The 14,462-nt window shown below is 39.6% G+C and overlaps 5 protein-coding genes across 11 annotated transcripts; 2 read left to right on the top strand and 3 right to left on the bottom strand.

Annotated features, from left to right (window-relative positions):
* Positions 1 to 2: 2 nt before the first annotated feature.
* LOC111779017 (protein PROTON GRADIENT REGULATION 5, chloroplastic) lies at positions 3 to 990 on the bottom strand. Its single transcript, XM_023659045.2, has 2 exons — positions 572 to 990; positions 3 to 290 (listed from the first exon to the last, which is right to left on the bottom strand). The coding sequence occupies exons 1-2, from the start codon at positions 848 to 850 to the stop codon at positions 186 to 188; spliced, it is 384 nt and encodes a 127-aa protein (XP_023514813.1). The 5' UTR covers positions 851 to 990; the 3' UTR covers positions 3 to 185.
* A 1,062-nt stretch (positions 991 to 2,052) lies between these two features.
* LOC111778067 (uncharacterized) lies at positions 2,053 to 5,291 on the top strand. 2 transcript variants are annotated; one of them, XR_002812471.2, is made up of 3 exons: positions 2,053 to 3,139; positions 3,273 to 3,614; positions 5,152 to 5,291. XR_002812471.2 is itself a non-coding variant. In XM_023657704.2 (2 exons), exons 1-2 carry the CDS (start codon positions 2,269 to 2,271, stop codon positions 3,133 to 3,135), a joined length of 657 nt encoding a protein of 218 aa, XP_023513472.2. In that variant the 5' UTR covers positions 2,053 to 2,268; the 3' UTR covers positions 3,136 to 3,245. The 2 variants fall into 2 exon arrangements, 1 of the variants encoding a protein (XP_023513472.2); XM_023657704.2 differs by lacking the exons at positions 3,273 to 3,614; positions 5,152 to 5,291 and having other exon boundaries at positions 2,053 to 2,601; positions 2,812 to 3,245.
* Positions 4,964 to 6,211, bottom strand: LOC111778068 (FK506-binding nuclear-like protein). 3 transcript variants are annotated; one of them, XM_023657705.2, is made up of 3 exons: positions 6,071 to 6,211; positions 5,879 to 5,967; positions 4,964 to 5,764 (listed from the first exon to the last, which is right to left on the bottom strand). In XM_023657705.2, the coding sequence occupies exons 1-3, from the start codon at positions 6,155 to 6,157 to the stop codon at positions 5,137 to 5,139; spliced, it is 804 nt and encodes a 267-aa protein (XP_023513473.2). In that variant the 5' UTR covers positions 6,158 to 6,211; the 3' UTR covers positions 4,964 to 5,136. The 3 variants fall into 3 exon arrangements, with proteins under 3 accessions (XP_023513473.2, XP_023513474.2, XP_023513475.2); XM_023657706.2 differs by having other exon boundaries at positions 4,964 to 5,752; XM_023657707.2 differs by having other exon boundaries at positions 4,964 to 5,746.
* A 1,621-nt stretch (positions 6,212 to 7,832) lies between these two features.
* On the top strand, positions 7,833 to 11,022 carry LOC111778445 (heterogeneous nuclear ribonucleoprotein 1). 4 transcript variants are annotated; one of them, XR_002812545.2, is made up of 4 exons: positions 7,833 to 8,238; positions 8,809 to 10,116; positions 10,585 to 10,752; positions 10,842 to 11,022. XR_002812545.2 is itself a non-coding variant. In XM_023658281.2 (2 exons), the coding sequence occupies exons 1-2, from the start codon at positions 8,017 to 8,019 to the stop codon at positions 9,967 to 9,969; spliced, it is 1,383 nt and encodes a 460-aa protein (XP_023514049.2). In that variant the 5' UTR covers positions 7,833 to 8,016; the 3' UTR covers positions 9,970 to 10,275. The 4 variants fall into 4 exon arrangements, 1 of the variants encoding a protein (XP_023514049.2); XR_002812544.2 differs by having other exon boundaries at positions 10,585 to 10,757; XR_002812543.2 differs by having other exon boundaries at positions 10,585 to 11,022.
* An 889-nt stretch (positions 11,023 to 11,911) lies between these two features.
* On the bottom strand, positions 11,912 to 13,983 carry LOC111779253 (protein NRT1/ PTR FAMILY 5.2-like). Its single transcript, XM_023659368.2, has 3 exons — positions 13,408 to 13,983; positions 12,748 to 13,294; positions 11,912 to 12,674 (listed from the first exon to the last, which is right to left on the bottom strand). Exons 1-3 carry the CDS (start codon positions 13,968 to 13,970, stop codon positions 12,378 to 12,380), a joined length of 1,407 nt encoding a protein of 468 aa, XP_023515136.2. The 5' UTR covers positions 13,971 to 13,983; the 3' UTR covers positions 11,912 to 12,377.
* Positions 13,984 to 14,462: the final 479 nt, after the last annotated feature.

The raw sequence follows: 14,462 nt of genomic DNA, 5'->3' as shown, positions 1-14,462 counted from the left end.
CCTTTGGTTGAATATTTTGATTTGTTCTTTACTGCTTTGCCAGAATTACAGAAGAATGAAGCACTTCCTGTGTCTAAAGAGTGAGTTTTAAGAAAGTAACATTACAGCTGATGAACTTGAAGCAAATGGAAAGCAGGAGAGCATAAGAAGACGAAGAAGAAGAAGAAGAGCAGTGATGATATCTCTCAGGCAAGGAATCCAAGTTTTTCTCCATTCTTCTTTGCTAGCCTGATTAATCCTTGTCTTTGCTTTCCATCTGCTCCAATTGACTTGCAAAACTCTGTGATTACCTGAGAAACAACAAAATTCAGAAAAACTAGATGTGTTTTGAATCTGAATCTAATTGTTTATGCGTCCGTTTGATGATTATTTGGTTACATTACTATCGAAGTAGGACGGTCGTTTGAAAAACTAGACGTGTTTTTGGTTTGATTCGGTTTTCTTGCTTACTCGAATCTGATGCTTATTTGGTTCTTGGTTATTGTAAATTTTGGACCTTTTTTTCCCCTTGATTTAAAGTTTGAAATGATCTATAAGTGAGAGGAGATTAAGGGGGAAAACGATGCATTACCTGAGAATGCAAGGCAATTGCTTTGCCTCTAAGCTGGTTGAAGCGCTTCTTGCCGATGAGATTCCGAGTAACTACAACCAATGGCGCAAAAACCCCTTTACCCTCATTGACGTTCTTCATCATCGGCCGGAACCTCACCGCCTTCCCCATGCCCACTTGCACTGCCGCCGGCTTCACCGCCAGCAGCGCGTAGTCCTCTCCAGCCACGGAAGAACCCCATCCTCCAAGGAAAGTAGAAGAACAGGACAATCCAGTTGCAGAAATGGAAGTGGACGCCATGGAAACAGCTTCTTCCTCTTCTTTCTCTGGTACAAGTCCCTCGGCTTCTCCGTTTGATGCTTGGATGTAAAATGTGGGTGAGGAAATTGGGGAGTGAGAGAGGGATTGTGAGCCACACACCGCGTTAGGGTTTTGGCGTCTAGTTTGAAAAGCAGAGATGTGAATGTGAATTGTTCATGCGATTGCTTCAATGGTCCATAATTTGGGAAGAATATGAGGTGGTTGAACCATATTGGTGTGTTTGCTTCCGCAACGGGGCCCTGTGTGCTGCTAATCTTATCAGCGTGGCTCCATATCCGCCGCGAAGAAGACGAAGCCACCCCTATTTCACAATTTCTTCCTCTCATTATTATTATTAATCTTAGATTTAAAAATATAGAAAACACCTATTTTACCTTACAATTAAATTTAGTTCCATTTTCAATTCCATTTTTTTTATTAATAAATAAATCATTTTTCTCCTTATTTCGCTCATGGCGGTTACTATAATATTTTCTTGAGCTTAAATGTTATTTATTTATCTATTTATTATTATTATTATATTATTTAAATATATATAATTTATATTTATATTAATTTTACACGTTTTTAAACTTTTTAATGAGCTTTAAAATGCTAATGTACACCTTTTTTTAATGAGCTGGTTTGAATAGACTTTAAAATAAATTATGTTAAGTTTGATCTATCAATATTAAAATGATAATTAGTATTGATATTATGGTCTAAATGTTTACTAAATTTTGCTAATTTGCTTACTAATTTTTTTTAAAAAAAATCACTTTTTTTTTTCCTAAAATTCTATAAATTTTATATTGTATGCATATTTTATAATTCATTGCATAAAAAAATTTGGACAAAAATTTAAAAATAAAATTGCAATATTTTTAAAATTTGATGTCAACATTTATCTAAATTTGAGGTGCAATTTAATAAAACAAAAAGTTTAGAATTTAAATTTTACTTAAATTTATAATTGAGGTTGTATTAATGCATTGTCTTAGCATTATTTAATACCCAACCAATTTATTATTATTATTATTATTATTATTATTATTATGTTGAAAAAAAAAAAATAGACAACTTATTTTAGGCTTTACATTCATTTCTGTAATTAAGTTTTTGTAGCTTCTAAGTTCCTTTACCTCACAAATTATGCTTAAATTATAAGGAATGGAACTTAAAAAAAATCCAATTATTAAAAAAAAAAAACAAAATAATTAAAGAAAAATCACTTCATCTATGAAATTGAATCGTTCTTCTAAGCATTTCATTCATCGAGCTTGTTTTTGTTGAGCGGATTGAAGCTTCAGGGTCAACGATCGGCCAGCTCGGTCTTCCCAAGGGAAGAATTCGAGAGCAAACGATGAACCCATCAACAAAATGAATCGAATTCTTCAACAAAATCAGTAGCCCTTTCAATGGCGTCATTAGCAGCGCATCTCTCCGCCGCCCTCTTTCTCGTTCCCATAGGCGTTCGTCGGCTACTCTGTTCTTCCTCTGTTTACATCAACAACCCATCGCTTTACCGATCAAGAACATGGTACTTATCCGAACACAAATGGAAAAATTTCGATTTATATTCTCTGATCCTCCTCCTCCCCATTGCCGCCTTCTCTGAAATCTTCCTTTTCCTTGCATTTTCCGGGAACCCCACTTACAAATTTGCATTTTCCCACCAATCAATGGCCATTTTCTTCTTCTGGGCACTCACGATTCTCATTATTTTGCGGGAAAATTTCGACCCTCTTCTTGTAAGTGAGAGTTTCATCTTCGTTTTCGCTGGAATCGCTTTTCTCATTGAGTATTCAGTGATTGGCAATGGTATTACTGGTCTTGGTGGCGCTTTTTATCACTTATCTAGCGGATTAGCCCTTCTTTGTGCTTGTTGTTGCCTGTATTTATCTATGAAACCCTCTGCATTTTTCGCTGAATTTCTACTTTCTTCTGGCTTAACGTTTAAGGGTACATGGATGTTCCAAATTGGGTTGTCTTTGTATACCGATGCGTTTGCTTTGAAGGGTTGTCGTTCAATGTTGGTATTGCCTGCTACACAAGATGCTTTTGTTCAATGTGATCTTGAGGAGGATCAGATGAGGGGTATTGCTTTGATGAACTTAATATTCATTGGCCATGCTTTTTTGGTTTTGATCTTGGGTTTTGGCTTGATTGGTTTGTTGTCTAGCAACAAGCTTTTTAGGTGCCGCGAGGGGAGCGGCCCTTTGTTAGCTGAGTTTGGACAAGAAACCATGTTGAGTTCATCGTCTCCTGAGATTGAAATGGAGTGAAATTGTATGGCTTCTCATTCATTACTGTATCTTTACACCAAAATAACGATTTGTTCATTCATATTGTGGCTTTGGCGTATAGTAAATGTTCATGAGTTCTTGTTCTTATATCTTCTGTTTGATGTTTTGATCATTAGAGACATGAAGTAGATTAGTTTGCCTGCTGTTTAGTGTGAAGAAAGTCTTCATCAAAGACACTTTAGTTTAAAACGTGTAGGCCTACCGAGCGGGTACTTTCAAATCTGAAAGCACGAATCCTTGGTGAAGAATATAATCCCTCTCTTATTACTTTTTTGTATCCCCCTGTTCCAATCTCCTTCTCGAGTCTTGGGAAATTGAAGCGACCCCACCTTTTCTACCGAGACTGAGAAGTAGTGATAAGGGTTCGAGTCCGCTTATCTCCACTTCAACTGCAGCAACTTCAAAGAGCCTCGTTGACAAACAAAATCTCAGAATCTCCACGGTTCCGGCTCCTTGAGGTAACTCTATGTTTCAGTTGAAATTTTTTTTGTGGATTGTGAGAGATTTTCATATTTGAATGATTGGTTGGTGACTTTTGGTTACGTTCTTTAGGATTTCAAATGTAAAGGGACTAGGGTGCCTAAAGTGTATGGATAGATGGTCTGGATGAAGTTTTGAGAAAAGGCCAAAGCATCTTGTTGTATTGATACTTAACAGGTTCGTTTGTAGGAATTATCATTGAAAAGATTGTGTGAGGTCCCACAACGGTTGGAGGGGTACGAAACATTCCTTATAAGGGTGTGAAAACCTCTCCTTAGTAGACGCGTTTTAAAAATCGTGAGCCTGATGACAATACGTAATGAGTCAAAGCGGACAATATCTTCTAGTGGTGGGTTTAGGTTGTTACAAATGGTATCAGAGCCAGACACTGGGCGATGTGCTAGCGAGGACGCTGGCCCCTAAAGTGGGTGGATTGTGAAATCCTACATCGGTTGGAGAAGGGAACGAAGCATTCCTTATAAGAGTGTGGAAACCTCTCCTTAGTAGTCGCGTTTTAAAAACCATGAGGGTTGATGATGATACGTAACGGGCCAAAGTGGACAATATCTACTAGCGGTGGGCTTGGGCTGTCACAAATGGTATCAGAGCTAGATACCGGGTAGTGTGCTAGCGAGGACGTTGGGTCCCCAAAGGGAGTGGATTGTGAGATCTCATATCGGTTGGAGAGGGAACGAAGCATTCCTTATAAGAGTGTGGAAACCTCTCCTAAGTAGACGCGTTTTAAAAACCATGGGGCTGATGACGATACGTAACGGGCCAAAGTGGACAATATCTACTAGCGGTGAGCTTGGGCTGTCACAAATGGTATCGGGGTTAGATACTGAGCAGTGTGTTAGCGAGGACACAGGGTCCCCAAAAGGAGTAGATTGTGAGATCCCACATCGGTTGGAAAGGGGAACGAAACATTCCTTATGAGGGTGTGGAAACCTCTCCCTAGTAGACGCGTTTTAAAAATCATGAGGCTGATGACGATACGTAATGGGCTAAAGGGACAATATCTGCTAGCGGTGGGCTTGGGCTGTCACAAATGGTATCAGAGCCAGACACCGGGTGGTGTGCTAGTTAGGACGCTGGATCTTCAAGGGGAGTGGATTGTGAGATCCCACATCAGATGGAGAGGGGAACGAAGCATTCCTTATAAGGGTGTGGAAACCTCTCCCTAGTAGATGTGCTTTGAAAACCATGAGGTTGATGGCAATACGTAACGAGCCAAAGCGCAGACAATATCTGCTAACGGTGAGCTTGATCAACTCCTTTAGAAACACATCCGGTTAGTTGTGTTCTCAAAATACATGGATGACCGAGATTTATATCAGTAAGACAACTCTTGAACATGTTATTTGATCAAACAATTTCGTCTAACAACAGAAAGCAAATCTTACATCTTCAGGCATCAACAAACTTACCAAACAAATCATAATAAATCATTCAAAAAAAGAAAAATACAAACAATCTTCTACACATGAATCTAATGACTGATTATCCTTTATGCAGTTCAGACAACCAATCCGAGAGGCTCGAATGCACCGGGTTTTCTTGCTTTTGAGTATCAGGTAAGCTCGAACTTAGTCTCGAATTCAATGTCGATTCATTTAAACTGAAAAATGCTGGAGATTGTGGCTGCTCTGATGTCTTAACCTTGTTGTTCATCTGCTGCTTACTGATTGTCCCTGCTTTTGCTTTAGCTGTTCTCCATTGAGTAAGATTTTCTATTGGTTTTAGAACAGAATGAACTTGTTGGCTCCTGTCTACACTATTAGTTTCAAACTCATCATGTTCTTCATCAATCTCACCGTCTTCCAAATCACTTTCACCGTATCCGAAATCATCTTCTTCGTCGTCACAACTATCCGCACAATTCTGGTATCTGTGGTTTTGAGGGTAATTTCCCGGATTCAGGGTCGTAAACTCCTTGTCCAGGAGTGAAGTAGTATCAGTTCTAGCTGTTGCTTCTTGGCTATGTTCTTCGGTTTTTACCTCTTCGTCACTCTCCAGGAAATAGTGGTCATCTGGAACAGGTTCGTAGGTCTGGACGTTTAGATTAAAGCTAACTTTCTTCCTGATTTTCACCCAAGCCTGCTCCTTAGATCTATCCCTGACAACGACCCTAACAATTTAAGCACAACTCAACTAGTACTTATCAAGGTTAAAGATTTGAATCCCACCCTACGTCCTATTGAACAAACAAAACAAAGAAAGTCGACAAACACTCATCACCCACCTTGGTTTAGAATTCTGAATCTCGGGTTTGTCCGTAACGTCACAAGTTGTTACCTGAGAGGAATCTAAAGGCTCGTAGCTTAGACGTATCTGTCAAACGATTTACACACACAATTCTATAATGAGCCATCCAACAAGAGAACATAATTTAGATAGAAATGAAGGATAAAAGCATAGAGATTGAATCTATTACTTGGTTGCTAACTGCAAGTCCATCTACCGGTGATCGGCGTTTCTTCCGACGCTTATGAAACCCGAAACAAGCTAGAAAACACCCCATCGAAGCTCAAGAAAGCTGTGTTAGATTTGGTTGTTCCATTTACAGAGGCAGGCAAGAAAGGGAAAGGGGAAACGTTGGAAGTTTGAAAAATGCATTTGGCTCCAAAGTGCTTTGAAAAGTAAGAAGAACGTTGGCGCTTGTAATGAATGCAACCCCAATCAAGTGGGCGCCTACACACACTCTTGTTAAAGATACCATAAAATTGATACCATCAAATTGGATTCTTCCTCTATATGAAATAGTAAAATCTCTTCTTTGTCCTCTCTATTTCTCTTTTTCTTTTCCATTTTCTTGGGTCTTTGTTGTCATTTAACATCCGCTTAAATATTTTTTTAATTTTAAATAAATAATTTATAAATTTTATATAGAAGGTTATAATTTATTAAATAAAAAGTATAATGTTTATTAACCAATTGAGTAATATTTGGTTGAAAAGAAAAGAAAAAATCATGTTATCATCCCATTGTCGAGACAGTAGATTTGGCGATTGTGCGACGATTGTTTTAATTCAGTGAACAAGTCAACCGTGTAAAAATTGGACTTGGGTCAATTCGTATGGTCGGAACTACGTTTTGAGAGAAAAGTTTTTAAAATACGTGTCAAAGAAAATCATTGAAAACAAGTATGGTGCAAATTACAATAAACTACTCGGTCCATATATGGTATATTTTTTTTAGGCGATTTAGGTCGGGACAGGATAGAAAGTAATTCTTCCGGTGGTCAGAGAACCGAAAGTACTTCTCCAAATTTGTGTAAAATGATTTGGGAGCAAAGTTTGGATTAAAACCAATTTTAACAGCTTGGATTTTGACTCTTTTTTTAACGGCTTGGATTTTGACTCTTTTGATTATTTGAAATGATAATAGGTAAAACCAATTTTAACAGCTTGGATTTTGATTATTTTGATTATTTGAAGAGAAATTTTTCATTTAAAGCATTTTTGAGATCGTCAAACCGCTGATCAGTGGAGGTAGCCAGTTCAAGTCCAAGAGAGGTAGCCAGTTCAAGTCCAAGAGACTCAATCTTGGGGCTCTACTCGTCGCCACTTCTCGCTACCGTTTGAGTGTCGTCGAATCTATAACATAATTCGCTACGAGTCGCCGTCGTGATACAACCCTAAATTTGGAGAAGGACAAAATAATTGAGTATTTTATTTAATCTTTTTGTGAATTTTCTTTTTCTTCATTTGTTGGTTTAGTATGACCGAAGTTTGCAAAGCAAGCATACGGGTGACGTGAGGTGGCGTTCATCCTCGCCTACCTAGCTCAGCATAGGGGTGACGTGAAGTGGCGTTCATCCTCGCCCGCCTAGCTCAGCATAGGGGTGACGTGAAGTGGCGTTCATCCTCGCAGGCCTAGCTCATCTACAGCAATCACAGGTTAATACCTAATACAATTATTTGCAATTGAGGCTCATAGTTCATAATATAACCAAAATAAACCCATTATATATTTTAAATTATTTATTAATGATGAGAATCCATCAATAATTGGCCTCCAATAAGATTCCATTTTGACAGCATTCGCCTTCTATCTCGTGACAATCACGTGAGTAACGATTCATTTCATTGTTCAGAAGAAATCCAGACCGTGGAGCTAATCCAATCCTGACCGTTCAAATCGCATACCTTTCACTCAAACCCTACTGCGAAAAGCACTCTTTTTTATTACCTCAGATTCACCAGAACTCTCTCTCTCTTCCCCTTTTCTGTTCTCTTTCTCTTTTCGAGCCCCAGTCGGCTGCAAACCCTCTTCCGAAATCCGTAACCCATAAACGAAATTCAATTTTTGCTGGAAGAACAGAGCCGTGAATCGATTTTTCCATTTGGGGTTTTTGAGAAACAGAGAGAAAAAGGGGTAATGGATTCGGATCAGGGGAAGCTTTTTATTGGTGGGATTTCATGGGAGACCTCTGAGGATAAGTTAAAGGACCACTTCAACAGCTATGGTGAAGTGATGCATACCGTTGTTATGAGGGATAAGATCACTAGCAAACCTAGAGGGTTTGGATTCGTCGTCTTTGCAGATCCCTCTGTTCTTGATCGAGTTCTCCAGGATAAGCACACTATCGATGGTAAAACGGTGCGTTCTTTATTCGATGTCGAGATTTTAGGTCTTTTTGGTTCGTGATAATAGCATTTGTGTTCCTTTGATTTGGCCTGGATACCTCATTTGAGTTTTAGGGGTTTTTGATTCCATAATGATATTAAATACTTTCCTTTTGGGTATCACATATCTGATGTTATTGGCTTTTTAGGGTTGCTCATGTTGATGCATTTGCACCTCTCGTTACTGAGCTTTTTAGGGTTATTTTTGGTGTAATTTGTTGGTTTGGTGCATTGCTTTTTTACGAGGAGAGGTATTGACAAAAGGGTCGGTTGTGTTCTGCATTTTCATTTCATCATAGCTTATGTTTTCATATGATTGTGTATATTCTCTTGATAGTTAGTTCTTGGTAGGAATCTGTTGACTTCAACTGTGAAGTGTTGTCACGAGTTTTCGATAGATCTGTTTCGGTTTCGGGGCTAGTATTTACACTGTTGCTATAACTTTCTCTCATTTGGTATCTTATCTTCTGGAAATATCTTACCTTCCTATCGAGTCGTTTTTTTGAAGAACTTTTTAGCATTTGTAATTTATATTCTTTTCTAGGTTGAGGCTAAGAGGGCCTTATCACGAGAGGAACAGCAGACCCCTGCGAGAGCGGGCAATTTGAACGCTACTAGAAATTCTGGTGGTGGAAATATGAGAACCAAAAAAATTTTTGTTGGGGGATTGCCTCCAACATTGACCGAAGAAGGGTTTAAGGAGTATTTTGAGACTTATGGCGATGTAACTGATGTAGTAGTCATGTACGATCAAAATACTAGGCGTCCACGGGGATTTGGATTTATATCTTTTGATACTGAAGAAGCTGTTGACAGAGTTTTGCACAAGACATTTCATGATTTGAATGGTAAACAAGTAGAAGTTAAGCGTGCCCTTCCCAAAGATGCCAATCCAGGTGCAGGTGGCCGCTCAATGGGTGGCAGTGCAGGCAGTGGTGGTTATCAAACTTATGGGTCATCTGGTGGTGTCAATTCAAATTCGTATGATAGTCGTATGGATTCGAATAGGTACATGCAATCTCAGGGCTCTAGTGGAGGTTTCCCACCTTATGGTTCCTCTGGATATAACAATCCCGGGTATGGTTATGGTTCATCGAACAATGGTATGGGATATGGTGGTTATGGAAACTATAGTGGTTCAAATACTGGGTATGGTGCCCCTTCTGCTGTTGCTTATGGTAACCCAAATGTCGCGAATGCTGGTTATGCAAGCGGTCCTCAAGGTGGACCTAGAAGTTCGTGGTCCGCTCAAGCTCCCTCTGGATATGGAGCCATGGGGTATGGGAATGCCGCTCCATGGGGAGGTGCCCCTGGGGGCAATGCTGGAGCTGGCAGTGGTGGACCTGGATCTGCACCCACAGGTCATTCTCCTGGTGGAGCTGCTGGGTATGGCAATCAGGGTTATGGATATGGTGGGTTTGGGAATCAAGGTTATGGTTACGGTGGAGGTGATGGCTCGTACGGGAGTCAATCTGGTTACGGTACAGGTGGAGGACGTTCTGGTAGTGCCTCAAATAGCAATGTCGGGGGTGGTCCAAGTGGGGGAGAATTACAAGGGAACAGTGGTGGTTACATGAATAGTGGCTATGGCGATGCTAATGGAAACACTGGTTATGGAAATGCTGGTTGGAGATCCGATGGCGGACAAGTAGGTTATACCGGTGGTTATGGTGGTGCACAAGCTCGACAATCTCAACAACAGTAATTTGATGAAAAGGAAACTGGATGTTAGCATGTTGTGTGTATCTCCCTGTTTGTTTTACGAGATCGATGTTTTCCAGTTGCTTGTTATAAAATTTTTCTTCTTGTTCCTGACTGAAGCGGTGGCCCGATTCGGAACACGATGAGCCTGGTGGGGTTGCTTGAATCCAAGTAGCTTGCAGTATTAATTTTTCTAGTCTAAATAAGTAGCTGTTTTAGAAGTTTACTTGATGCTTCAGTTATTTAGTATTTTGTTGCTGAACGTAGTCTTACATTTGATCTCTTTTATGGATATGTCTATTTAGCTGTCTGTCTGCTATCAATTCTCATATTTGCACTTTGTTTGAGCTGTGTAATACTTATATGCAGATGTTTTATGTTTCCTCTTGTTCTCTAAGATCATCAGGTGTATACGACATCAAGGATTTAGACGATAAATGTTTCGTTCTTCTGTGCTTTACATTTCATGTAGGAATACAAAGATTTAGACGATAGATGATAGTGTCGGAGCCCTCGGTACTGGGTCGATCACTTCATATGGTTAGCCTAATCGTAGTCGTAGTTGGGTGTTTAACAATGGCATAACCATTTTCCCCCTCTATTTGCCCTTGTGTTACAGGAGGGATGCTCGGAGTTGTAAAAGTGGAGTCCGTCATGGCTGAACACAGGCTTCGTAGTGAAGGACCGAGTCGGGGATGATGCGTGTGTTCAGCATTTATGGACTTTTACCCCGAGAAAGAACATGTTCTTCTGTGAGGCCTCGTCGACTCGTACTCCCAAGTCTCTGGTATTGTAAGTCTCATGAGTTTTATGGTTAAATCCATATCTTCGAGATTGATTAGGTAATGACTTGAGGTTCGTTCTTTGTTGAAGCAGAATCCGAAAAATAAAGTGAAAACGTCGTAGCTCTTTCTCTCATTTTCTGTTTTGCTGCTTCGTGGTCGACTGAATGTCGTAAAGAACTCGGTTTTAGAACATCTTATTAGGTGAAAATGGTATTCCTTTTGGTGTTCAGTTTGGGTGAAGATTGAATGAAAGTTTGCATATTTTGAACTTAGACAGCTTTTTCTTTGGAGATTCCGTTGTACTTTTGTCTTTGAACTTTGATTTCTTTTTGTGGTAATAATTGCATTAACGTTGAACTGTCTTAGGATTGCACAATAACGCACACACTCAATCTAGATGAACACAAAGAACACTTTTCTCTTTGCATATTGTTGTTAGTCATAGAATATTTCATTCTCCTCCCTAACACCCTTTTAAGTGCCTGACATCAAATTTCATTCTCCTCCCTAACAACGTCACCCCTTTTAAGTGCCTGACATCAAGAGGCTTCTCCACGCCTTTATGGAGAGATTCAACCGTTGAAAAGCCGGAGAAAGAACATTAAAGACAAATTTTCTCTATATTCTTTCAATGTAAGTTTGTTTAACCTTTAGTATTGTTTAATTCTAAATAAAATCAAAGATGATTCTAATGCCGCTTTATTGGGTTGAACCCATTAGACTTTATTGGAAGTGTAAAATAGTTGGATTAAGTGAACTTACTATTAGAACGACTTAGGGCTTTGTTTTATGAAATTGTTTGTCGCAGGAGCTATTGTATTGTTAGTCATAAGTTATTTGAGATTGAAAATTGTATGATGTGTAAATAGTTTATTCTATTTAGACGATTAAGCATAAATTTTTTAGAACACTAACGATGTGTGAATAAGTGAAAAATGACATGTCGTGTTGCACCATATAAACTAATATTTTTCCCTATTTTGTGAGACTTCATGTATACATAGGACAAAAATAAAGCATCAGATCGAACTCTTCTTTCGTGTTAAAGGTAATAGCTATGAATAGTTATGGACTACCGAGAAAGGGTAGAATAATGAGACCTATTATGGGACATACAACGTGACAAACGTATGATCATTATGCTTCAACGGGATTATTCTATTCCACCTCTTAGAAAAAAAAATTCATGGATAATTACTCCGGTCGTGTACCAATAAAGATGATATTCATTACTTATAAACTAATGATCATTCCATTAGTTAGCCAACGTAGGACTGCCTCCCAATAATTCTCAACAATCATCCCCTCGATCAAAGCATACCATAGAGCCTCCCATGAGGCTTATCGAGCCCTCAAATACTCTCTCTTTAATCGGGACTTGACTCTTTCTTTAGAGCCCTTGAACAAAATACACATTTACTTGACACTTGAGTCACTTTTAACTGTACCTTTAAAACCCACCATTTCTTTTTCGACACTTGAGGATTCTATTCAGATGACTAAGTTAAAGGTATGACTTTGATACCATGTGAGGAACCACGAGTCTCCATAATGATATGATATATTCCATTTTGATCATAAGAGACACAATAAATTAAGGAGCTCTTTTTATCCAAATCACCGGAACTTAATGTGGGTTGTTTGATTCGGTGAGCAATTCTATGGTGTTTGAAAGTTCAGATTTGTATACATAATACTTCGAAACGACGAGGAAGAAGATAAAATTTAAGCAGTTGAGAATAGCGAAGAAGGCGTAGTAGTAGTCGAGATGGGATGCGTTCAAGTTGTTGATGATCCACCCTTTCCCCCCATGACGGGTGCTGATGTTGGAAACTAATTTGAGAAGTACGCCACTGAGGAAATTTCCGACACCGATTGATGTCGATGAGTAGGATGTCCCGAGACTCTTCATACTCTCTGGTGCCTGATGTTAACAATATGAATAAATCTCGACTATAAAAAAAATACAAACAAAACCGTTATAAAAGGAGATGTACCTGATTGTAGAAGAACTCAACCTTTGAGACCTCCATGAAGACATTGGCAATCCCCATGAGAATAAACTGCGGCAGCAAGATGAAGATACTCAACGGAACTTGGTCACCACTCTCTACAACACCATGCTCTCTCGCCGCCGCCAACCGCCGCCGCTCAACTAGACAGCTAACAAACATGATCAAAGCATGGATGATGATCCCAGTTCCCATCCGCTGTAGTAGAGTGATCCCTCTTGGATTCTTGGTGAATTTTCTCATTATCTTGACAAAGATTCGGTCGTAAAGTACGACGCTGATGAGTAGCGAAACGTTGACGATGGCGATCAAGCTCGCCGGTGGGATGCTAAAGTTTCCGACTTTTCGATCGAGAGTGGTGCCCTGTTTTATGAAGAGAGTATTGACTTGAGCCAACATGATGCTTGGGACAAAGGTCGCGAAGAGAATTGGTATCATTCGGATCATTTGCTTTGTTTCTTCCACTTCGGTTATAGTGGAGAGCCGCCATGGATGGGTCGAACCAGTTCGGATTGAAGCTTTGTTGAAGAAGCTGAGGGAGAAGAAGAAAAAGAAACCCTAATGAAAATTTGTTATGACACTTTGTTATGACACTGAAGTCTAAAGTAAAATCATGAGAGCTGACAATATCATACGTGAACATACCTCAGAGTGGAAGTGACCTCCATCCTAAACTTCTTCTTCTTCGTGTACTCTTCCAAGTCCCACTCATATAGCTCCTTAGCGTCCCTCGGCAGCGGCAGTTTCCGGTTGTTGATGGCGGCGACAATAACCTTAGCCATCCGAGTAAAGGGACTTCCGGCGGGAACCTTGTGGCGGTAGAAGGGAATTCCGGCGACAAAAATGGCCGTAGCAATGGCAAGGCCAGCAGTTGGAAGGCCGTAACCAAGGGTCCACCCAATGTTGTCTTGAATGTAAACAAGAATTATGTTGGCAAAAAAGGCGCCAAAGAAGATGCTGAACATCCACCAGTTGAAAAATGATATTTTTTGATTCTTCTCCTTTGGGTGGAAGTCGTCGAACTGGTCGGCCCCGATCGTCGAGATGTTTGGCTTGGTTCCGCCTATGCCGATCGCGACGATGTAGAGTGCACCGAAGTAGAGGGCAAGCTGCAGCGTGGAGGGCTTGTCGCAGTGGCCGGCGGTTGGTTGGGCGCACGATGGCAGCTTTTGCGTCGGGAGTGAGACGGCCATTGTTAGAAGGATCATGCCCTATGTTTGTGTTAACCATGTTAGTATTGGAACATGCTGTGTTACAGAGTTAATGCTATTTTTAAAATTTTAGGGATATTTTTTAAATATAATATTAATAGTAAGAGTTAATAAAATTTAAAATTTTAAGAATTAATAAAAAAAAAAAGAAAAAAAGAGAGAGCACGTACCAATAAGTAGACAACAGAGGTGATGATAAAGGTCCAAAAGCGACCGAAATAAGCATCAGCAACATAAGCACCCAAAACAGGAGTCATCCAGACGACCCCAACCCAGTTTGTGACTTGGTTGGATGCATTAACAATGTCTTGGTGTAGTCTAGTTGTCAAATATATCACTAAGTTCGAAGATATCCCAGAAAACGTCATCCTTTCGAGCACTTCATACACTATTCACAACACCCATATTTCTTTTTTTAACGACCACGTTCTTACAAATCAAATTCACATTATATGACTGTCACACTAATCTAAGTTCATCGATATTATC

Source organism: Cucurbita pepo, chromosome 17 (genome assembly GCF_057944985.1).
Source record: "Cucurbita pepo subsp. pepo isolate OVF chromosome 17, ASM5794498v1, whole genome shotgun sequence".
NCBI lineage: Eukaryota > Viridiplantae > Streptophyta > Magnoliopsida > Cucurbitales > Cucurbitaceae > Cucurbita > Cucurbita pepo.
The sequence above is the reverse complement of the archived record's forward strand: the minus strand, read 5'-3'. Positions and strand labels throughout refer to the sequence as shown.

Coding starts and splice junctions, on each gene's coding strand:
- LOC111778067 (XM_023657704.2), top strand. CDS start 2,269: ATGGCGTCATTAGCAGCGCATCTCTCCGCCGCCCTCTTTCTCGTTCCC. Junction 2,602..2,811: donor AAAATTTCGACCCTCTTCTT/GTAAGTGAGAGT, acceptor TTAACGTTTAAG/GGTACATGGATGTTCCAAAT.
- LOC111779017 (XM_023659045.2), bottom strand. CDS start 850: ATGGCGTCCACTTCCATTTCTGCAACTGGATTGTCCTGTTCTTCTACT. Junction 291..571: donor CAATTGCCTTGCATTCTCAG/GTAATGCATCGT, acceptor GTTGTTTCTCAG/GTAATCACAGAGTTTTGCAA.
- LOC111778445 (XM_023658281.2), top strand. CDS start 8,017: ATGGATTCGGATCAGGGGAAGCTTTTTATTGGTGGGATTTCATGGGAG. Junction 8,239..8,808: donor ACACTATCGATGGTAAAACG/GTGCGTTCTTTA, acceptor ATTCTTTTCTAG/GTTGAGGCTAAGAGGGCCTT.
- LOC111778068 (XM_023657705.2), bottom strand. CDS start 6,157: ATGGGGTGTTTTCTAGCTTGTTTCGGGTTTCATAAGCGTCGGAAGAAA. Junction 5,968..6,070: donor GACTTGCAGTTAGCAACCAA/GTAATAGATTCA, acceptor ATCGTTTGACAG/ATACGTCTAAGCTACGAGCC. Junction 5,765..5,878: donor ATTCAGAATTCTAAACCAAG/GTGGGTGATGAG, acceptor TTAAATTGTTAG/GGTCGTTGTCAGGGATAGAT.
- LOC111779253 (XM_023659368.2), bottom strand. CDS start 13,970: ATGATCCTTCTAACAATGGCCGTCTCACTCCCGACGCAAAAGCTGCCA. Junction 13,295..13,407: donor GAGGTCACTTCCACTCTGAG/GTATGTTCACGT, acceptor CTTCTCCCTCAG/CTTCTTCAACAAAGCTTCAA. Junction 12,675..12,747: donor TTGAGTTCTTCTACAATCAG/GTACATCTCCTT, acceptor TGTTAACATCAG/GCACCAGAGAGTATGAAGAG.